Here is an 8,652-nt window from a genome sequence, read left to right as displayed (position 1 = left end):
ATATGAACTTGAACAGACCACAGACCACAAATTAAAGCAGCTTCATAGTGGTTATTCATGCTGAGAGAGAAAACGACGCCGAAGGAGCTATGGAAGTTTCTCTGAAATTTTCCGGTTTCATCAAGCCTAACAGAAAAGGGGGTGGCAAAGAGAAAGGACTTCTGCAGTCTAAACCTCTGCGCTGGTCAAGTAGAGGCCAGCTACAAGGCTTTGGTGTTTCCTAAGCATAGGTTGGTAGTATTTGCAGAGAAAACTGTATTTTCCAGAGAGCCCAGCGCTGCAGCAGTTTTCCAGAACTCAACGCCCCTCCAACCTCTCCTTTCTGTAAGTTCTCATTCATGCAAGGGTACACCCAGCCTCCTTTTTTTTTTTTTTTTTTTTTTTTTTTTTTTTTTTTTTTTTTTTTTTTTCCCCGCTCAGCTGAGATCCCACTAAAAACCTACGTCGTCCTAAAGATTTTGGCCAGTCCCTCGCAAATGATTTCTGCAAGTGAAATAGAGAGGAAGCGTCCAGGGCTGTACAGGTTTGAGGCTGCGAGGATAAGTGGAATAGAAGGTGACGGTGTCACAAGCTGTAATTGCTTGGCCCAAGGGTCTCAGTTTTCAAGAGTGGGCAGTCGCGGAGCAGAAGAACAGAAAAGAGGGTGAAAATGTGGCGATGTGCCCAGGCAGACGGGAAAGGTGGCCCTTTGAGGGAGAAGGGGGAGAAGACCGAAGAGCAGGAGCCCTGGAGGAAGTGGGAGAGGAGTAGGAGGAGATAACCAAGACGTGGAGGAGAGGCGCGGAGCTTTTAAGCAGAAGGAAGGGCTTTGAGAGCGGGAGAAGGGGCGGGACTTAAGGCGTGGCCTCACCGACGCCCCGCCCTTCCCTGGCCCCGCCTCCGAGCCGCCCGCGGCGCTCTGCAAATATGAAGAGACTCTGCCGGGGCGGCAGCATCGGCCACTGTACCTCCAAGCTGTGCGCGCCGCGGCCGGGGCGGGCCTCGGGACCGGGGCTGGGAGCCAAGGGGCCAGGGCGGGACGCCGAGAGGTTGGGCTGCGGTTCGGAGTCCCGCGCGGACAGGGGCCCGACGGCGCCGAGGGAGCGCGCGCCCCGCAGTCCCGCGCTGCGCCCGCCGGGTATGGGGCGCGCCGCTGCCTGAGGCCGGGCCTGGCGGGCGCCCGCCGGGGGCTGCGGCTGAGGGGCCGAGCGCGCCCGGCACCGGAGTGGCCCGCGCGCGCGATCGAAGGGGACGGGACGGACTACAGCGAGGCCCGGAGGAGCCCGGAGATGTCCCGTGTGCGCCGCCTTCTGCTCGAATACCTGTTCCCAGCCCTCCTGTTGCATGGTGAGTTCGGGGATGGATGGGTGAGTTGTGGGGGGGAGGGTTCCGGTCCTCCCATCGCCCCGCGGACGACGTCGGGAGTCGCGCCCGGTCGCCGGGTGCCCAGTGTGCCTGCTTGCCCATTCCGGCCGGTGCGCGGAGCCCCTTTCCCCCAACGGCGCCCACAGTGGCTTTTGCCGCTGCCGTGCTTTTTCTGGAAGGATGCGAACCTCGCCCAGATATTTTTTTATCTCTCACATCCGTAGCTGCACGGCCGAGGGAAAACTTTTTATCCACTCTGAGGGCCTTACCAGCTGTAAACTGTCACAAAATCGCAGGCTTTGCTGTTCCCTTTCCACCAGTGTCAGAGCGCAGCAGGGGCTCTCGGTGAGGTCCCGTCCTTTACGAGACTGTAAAGAGAAAGCTGTAGTGGTTTATAGGGAGGACGCGTCTCGCGGGTGTTTGTCTGCCGTCTGAGGACCAGTGTTTGTAGTCTGCCTGCACCTTGGCTCTGCTTTGAAGCCTAGTGTGCTGCTGGGTTCTCTGGGCGCAAGGGGGGTGGGGGGTCTCTTGGTAGCGGATCATGGAAGCCAGACTGAAGGAGCTGGATGCCCAGATGCTTCACGCCGGTGTGGGATCAAGTTTTTTTTTTTTTCCTGTGCTGCTGCTTGCACTGGTTCTCCAGGCTGCAGAACCACGGACATCTGCTCTCGAAAGGGGTTCTAGAAATTGCACCGTACAAAATAAGACAATTGCATTGGTAGTGTACAAAGCATGTTTTATGACAGGTGGTTGTTGATAGTTGTGGTAGGCACTGGCGTGGTCCTTCTGTTGTCCAGGGCAGTAGTCAGACATCTGATGTTTCAGAGTGGCTGCACTTCTCTCCTTCCTTAACATCCAACGAAGCCATCCGAACCTGCAGCTGGCCTACTGGGGTCAGGACTGTGGAATAAACCCCCATCCCCACCCTGTGCCCCAGAGAATGAAGGGGAGAGAACTGCAGGCTTCTGGGGAGGGTGGGTGCTATTTTCTTTGTAGTCTTTGGGACAGCTTTCGAAGTTCCCCCAGGCTTTGTGGACCTGCCGGAGAAATTGATTGCCAAGGTGTATGCTGAGCCCGAGCCATCCCAAGATCTTAAAAGTCAGAATGGAAGGCTTGCAGTTCCAGGGCAAAGAAAGAGAGAGAATGTATAATTATAGGGTTGGACTTCTAGGCCCATCTGCTTAGAATTACAGAGCAGTTTTAATCTTTGGCTGAAACATGAAACAAATCAGAGCCAATGAGCAGATCAAACAGCAGCTGCCACACGCAAGAAAAAAGGGAGGATGAAACAGGGAAAATTGCCCCCTCGTTGAAAAAAAAAAAAAAAAAAAAAAAAAAAAAAACCTGTTGTAATGTCTCTGTTGGGGATGGGGGAGATAGCAGTGCTGTCAAATAAAGAGTTACTTGAAAGTTTCATATTCATAGACTATTTTGCATGAAATCATTGCCTGTTGAGCTTCAAGGACCATCTTCACAAATGTACCATGGCTCCACTCTGAGGCTTTTGCTGCCTCTTGAGAAACAGAGGCTGCTATGATATGCCTACTCACCAATCCAACTGAGATAGGACTAGCTGGCAGATAGCAAGAGCCCGTATGTACACGTGTATCGTTTGGTCCATGTGGCCTGAAATCTCCCACACTGAAGTCTCCTGATTTCTCCTTGGGATCTGGAGAGGTCTCCCCACCGGTGCCAAGAGAAGAACAAGACAGAGGAAGCAGCTGCAAAAGGCAGTCTGGGCTTCGAGCAGAAACGGAGCCAGAGAGCATTCGTACATGTCTATGAAGAGAACTGAAGATAAAAAGGGAGGTTTGAAGAGCTTCATTGGACAACCTGGATAAACTTTCACAGAGCGATGCAACTTCACATTGGGTTTGCAATGATGCAATGATTAAAACAGAAGTTGCCCAAAGATCTCTCTACTTGGATCCAAGAGGGAGTTGTGGGATCCAGTGCAAGAAGCAAGCACAAGTAGTTATTCAAGTTTCAAGTGCACATGGTCTAAGAAAGGTTAGCCAGAACTAGTTAGGATAGCATAAAGCATCAGGGGGGATTTGAAATCCTTCCCTGCCACAATTTTTATACGATTAAAGCATTTTAACAAAATGTGTATTAATCAACTTAACCCCAGGGAGTGGCTTGATGAACCATTTAAGAGATAGGGGTTTTACAGATGTCTAAACCATTCTGTGGCAAAAGCGAGAGCCTGCTCACTTATTTCAATAAAAGAAACAAGTTAGAAGGAAATCCTAGAACGGATGAATGATTTCTTTCCTGATGTGTGTAGGCATTTGATTCGCTAACCATGCGATGCCATTAGACTGTTTATGATAGCAGTTTTGTAGATAAAAGCAAGTGTCGTATGGCTCTAAATGTGCGTGTAGCAACCTTAATACATTTCAGACTGCCTGTATAGAAGGTTTGCTGCGTGGACCAGTGAGTTAAAGAGGAAATCACAGAAGGCTTTCTGAAGGACCTGGAGGAGGATGCTGATGGCAGTGCCATCATGTCTGGGATCCAGTCTTTGTTCAGTTCTGTAGCCACTTTGATTTCAATTCGTTGGAAGTCACAAGCCACCCTCAACCCCTATCCGTGAGTAAATGAGCTCTCACAGGACCACAGGCTTTCTTGCTTTTACTCTCATGTGACTATGGATATAGCTGGAGACCCAAGTTCAAAGTGTGATGCACAGGCGTGTGCCTGTCACATTGCTTTCCTCCCCCTCAGATTCTGCAAACAACTGCACTTCTTAATCCAAATAAAACCCCTTGAGTGTCACAAAGGTACACAGCTGGCAGCTATCCATTATCACTGCGTTCTCTGCTTAACTGAGAAGGCGCTTACATTCACATGTCAAATTTTAAAACTCATTCAGCTCTCGACACAAGCTAGCAGGAGGTGTGGAGAACATGGGGGACAGGGGGGCTACACTGACCTTACAACCAGCACATTTCCATAGCGGAGCAGATGCTGGGAGAGAGTTGTTTCTCAAACTCTGTTTACTTTGGAGAACCCTTTGACTTTTCAGAGAAGTGGAGACTTTTTCAGTCCTTCCCTTTGATTCAGCTTTATTCTGTCAGATGTTTAGGAGCTGAGGACATGGCTTAGTTGATAAAGGGCTTGCCTTGTGAGCAATGGGACCTGAATTGATCTCCAGAACCTACATAAGCATATTTGTTGTAGTCCCAGTGCTGGTGAGGTGGAGCAGTCAGGCTAGTCTGCTTGAATAGTGGGAGAGAGAGAGAGAGAGAGAGAGAGAGAGAGAGAGAGAGAGAGAGAGAGAGAGAGAGAGAGAAGATAATATCTGAGGCTTGACACCTGAGGTTTACTGGCTTCCACACACCAGAATATACCCATATGGGCCTATACACAGACAGACAGACAGACAGACAGACAGACACACACACACACACACACACACACACACACACACACTGAGAGGAAGGGAGGAGGGGATAGACTTTTAAAAACTGCCAATTGCTAAATCAATGCTTAACCGACAAATTTCAAGAAAACATTGAAATGGAGTGCAACAGAGATCTTCAAAATGGCATTTTACTGACAGTCGTCTCTGTGACCGAGAAAACATTTTCTTCCCTGTTCCTTTTCCCTGTTTGGGAATCCTGCTCAAAAGAATCATAGTTTGTTTGTACACAGTAAGGGGCAAGGACCTTGGACAGATGTTAAATGTTCTCTTGTTAAATAGATGGGCTTGCATCATACGTGGCTGAGCAGTCCTGTGATTATGAGTGATGTAGCTGCATACTGGTTAGGGTCACGTGACAACTGATACAGTCAAAGTGAAGCATAAACCATGTCAGAGCAGGGGTAGGAGCTGGCATCCTGGGGGTGATGGGTAGAGCTCGGGGCACACAGAGCAGGTGTGCCTGAGCTGAAGTGATCCCAGAAGAAACTGCAGGAAGACACCTGCCACGGTCTGGCAGGGTTGCATGCTACTGTGTCATGATTGTATGGTTGCAGGCTATTGTTGGGTTCTCTCCAGCTTCAGAGTGACTTACTCTGGAAAATGGAGTGGTCTTGCCTACATATGAGAAAGGATTCATATGAGAAATCAGTAAGTGCATTCTGTCCTGCGAGTGCTCTCCGGATTTGAGTCGTCCAAACTAGCCATTGTTCAAAAATGTTTGTCTGCAGATCCACAGCCAACATGTGTCACTGCTTACTTGGAGCTTTCCCTTTCCTTAAGAATTCCTGAAGAATATCTAGTAGTGATGAAGAAATGACTCTGCAAACCTCAGATCCAGAAGGGTGGCCAACTGTGGGTCATTGTACTAGTCTGCTTTCAGGAATCCTACATGTGTAACAGACACACAAACACACACACACCACAAATATCACACATAAACACATACCATATACAGTATATATACATGTCCCCCTCATAGATATACATCATGCATATAAAGCAACATGCATATTGCCTACATATGAATGCCATATATAGCACAAAGATCATATCACACACAGGTACATAAACACACATACCATATGCATATATGGTATAGATATCATAGGTATGGTATACCACAAATACCACATACAAGCACATATTAAAACAAATACCAAACATATTGACATACTATACACAGTACATATATGTATGCTGTATGAAAATATATCACACATATGGGATATCCATCACATAGACAAGAGGACTTGGCCATCTCAGTTCAGCCCATATCCAGTCCAAAAGCCTTGGTAGATATTAAAATATGTCCACCTAAATCCTACATAGCCAGAAATTCTACATTTTTTGCTTTATTATTTTTTCTAAAGGGTAAATATTTTCTGTATGAAAGTTTACAGAGAGTATAAGCAGTCTTTTTTAGTTTTTGTTTGCCACTGGGCAGAAACTTGGAACTAAAAGCAAGAGTGTAGTGTGCACCAGGGCCCACATGGTGTTTAGCCCTGGTACCATCTACAGCATACACGCTCTTATTCCAGGACCTGGGAGCTATGCTGGACCTTATCTTCCTCTATCCACTTCAAAGCATGCTTCACAGTAATGACTGCTCGTTTAATTGGGCAGGGCGATTTCATGGATAAGTAATTACCTGTACTTAAGCTAATCAGTCTCATTTTCTATATCAATGCTAGTGCTGACTTGAGATACCGTGCCTGTCTGATTGTTGAGGCACACACATTATTTGAAGTAGGGAAAGCTGCAAAATGAGTTGAGAAAATGATCCTTCAGAACCCTCTGCCCAGAGAAAATTTCTAATGTGTTAATATTACATTTATTTACTTTTTGAAATTAAGTTTTAAGCATTAGAGTATAACTCTTAGAGACTGGCCTGACCAAAGTTTAGCTCAGACTCAAGTGTGCTTGAAAAGTATTGTTTTCCAGTGAATGTTGCATTGTGCTATCTATAAAATGCCTTAGAAGAATTTTCTTCCTAGTAGGTCTACATAGACATCTGGAAGCCAGAATCTGTAGATAATTGAGTTCTTAAAATATTGAAAAATCAAGGATTTAGCCCCATATACTTTTCATAAGTCAACAATGATCTTTATAAGAAAGAACCCAATACATGATTGTTATTTAGAACTTTGTTGAGTAAATGAATGTTGTCTCTGAGAATGTGAGCAACCACTGCCTCCCTCCCTTCCATCTCTTCAAGGGTCTTCTTTAGTTTCTCAGTGGCCTGGCTTGCTCCTGAGAGCACCATGGGTCTAGGGAGAGGATGTGTGGGTGACAGTAGATGTCTCAGCTCCATCTTTCCCCATGAAAGCTCTGTTAAGTACCACCTTCCAAGTGTGTGACCTATGCTTTCAAGTGATGTAAGAGCTGGGCACTTTGACATCTGTTATTTGGAGTACAAACTTGAGGGTAACCCAACCTTGTACTTCCTCTTATTCAAGCAAATCTGGGTTTTCTTTGCTGTTGTTGGGTATTCCTACTGTCTGAGTAGCTGACTGCTGTATGTTGGTGGATAAGATCATAGCAAAATCTAGGATTTCTGAGTGCAGTAACTCACCTCCCTGTTTAGGGGCATCACTCATGCATCTGTCCCTAACACAATCCATACAGAACTCCAAGGTCTGTGTAATATTCACAATGTAGTAACCTAGAAATGTGTAACCTCACAGAACTTATTTTCTTTCAATAAGTGAACAATTTCTTCCCAGACTTTTACATTACTCCTTCCCTCACGTTCCTTTAAAATAACCCACCCTTTTGCCATAATGATTTTATTTGAGTCCAGGCCATGCTTGAGATCATTTTTCTGGAAAGGTTGTTTGATAACTTACTCAGAATTCCCCTGGATTGAGAACAGTGATAGGAGCTTCCCTGTCAATGGGTGTTGTGGCCAACTAGTCACAAATTTACCTCAGATTGTCCCTGTGCCCAAGTGAGTTGTCAAGTGTTGTATGACCACAAAGTCCCCTGGGTTGACCAGAAATCTAAGGCTGGGCTCCTTGACTGGTACACTAAGGCTATGCCTTGAAAAAGAGGTATAAAAATGTTGGCTTTAGCTTCTCCCAAAAAGAAATTTGTACATCAAATAAGCTTCCAATTCCTAGACATCAAACAGAAGTAGCACTTAAAAGAAGGCCATCCATATTTTTTATATTGGCAAAACAACAACAACAACAACAAAAAAACAACAACCCAGAGATGGTTTTATCTACCCACAAAGAGAAAGAAGACAAAACCCACTACTATACTTAAGGCATAGTATGTTCCTCAAGGGTTCATGTGTAGAAAGCTGTGTAATGATGTCAGTAGAACCTTGAAAAGGTGAAGTCTAAGCCAGGCTGAGTTGGTAGATGCTTGTAATCAAAGTGGTTTTTGTTTGTTTGTTTGTTTGTTTTGTTTTGGGTTTTTTGTTTTGTTTTTTTGTTTTGTTTTGTTTTTGTTTTTTGAAATCTCAAAAGATCAAGGCCGAGGAGAACTACAGAGTAAGTTCAAGGACAGCCCCGGGCAACTTAGTGAGACCCTGTAAAAAGGGCCAAGGATGGGATGTAACTCAGGAGTAAATGGTTTGCTTAGCATGTGAAAAGCTCTAGGCTTGCTCAATCCCCATACCTGCTCCTCTTCCCCCCAAACTGGGGCCCAGTGGGAAGTGATTAAGTCACTGGAGACATTGCTCTTGGGAAGAATTACCATGATCTGGGGGGAGGGGGAGGGACAAGTGGCTATAACAGATCCGTGGCCCCTACCTGCTTTTGAGTATACTCCCATCACACTCCCACGAAGCATGCTGGGATCCAGAACAGTGTGAAGAGTCACAGCCCCCAGTAGAGCCAAGCAACAATCAATGCCATACTTTGTATTCGAAAATA

At 46.3% G+C, this 8,652-nt stretch overlaps 1 protein-coding gene across 1 annotated transcript in view; it reads left to right on the top strand.

The window, feature by feature from the left end:
* Positions 1 to 879: 879 nt before the first annotated feature.
* Positions 880 to 8,652, top strand: part of Apcdd1 (APC down-regulated 1) — a 29,209-nt gene continuing 21,436 nt past the window's right edge. Inside the window, exon 1 of the mRNA XM_034518106.2 lies at positions 880 to 1,326. Within this exon, the coding sequence (XP_034373997.1) occupies positions 1,269 to 1,326 (58 nt within the window). The 5' untranslated portion in view covers positions 880 to 1,268. The remainder of the gene's footprint in view (positions 1,327 to 8,652) is intronic.

Source organism: Arvicanthis niloticus, chromosome 14 (genome assembly GCF_011762505.2).
Source record: "Arvicanthis niloticus isolate mArvNil1 chromosome 14, mArvNil1.pat.X, whole genome shotgun sequence".
NCBI classification, from domain to species: domain Eukaryota; kingdom Metazoa; phylum Chordata; class Mammalia; order Rodentia; family Muridae; genus Arvicanthis; species Arvicanthis niloticus.
This window is presented reverse-complemented; position numbering and strand designations above follow the sequence as displayed.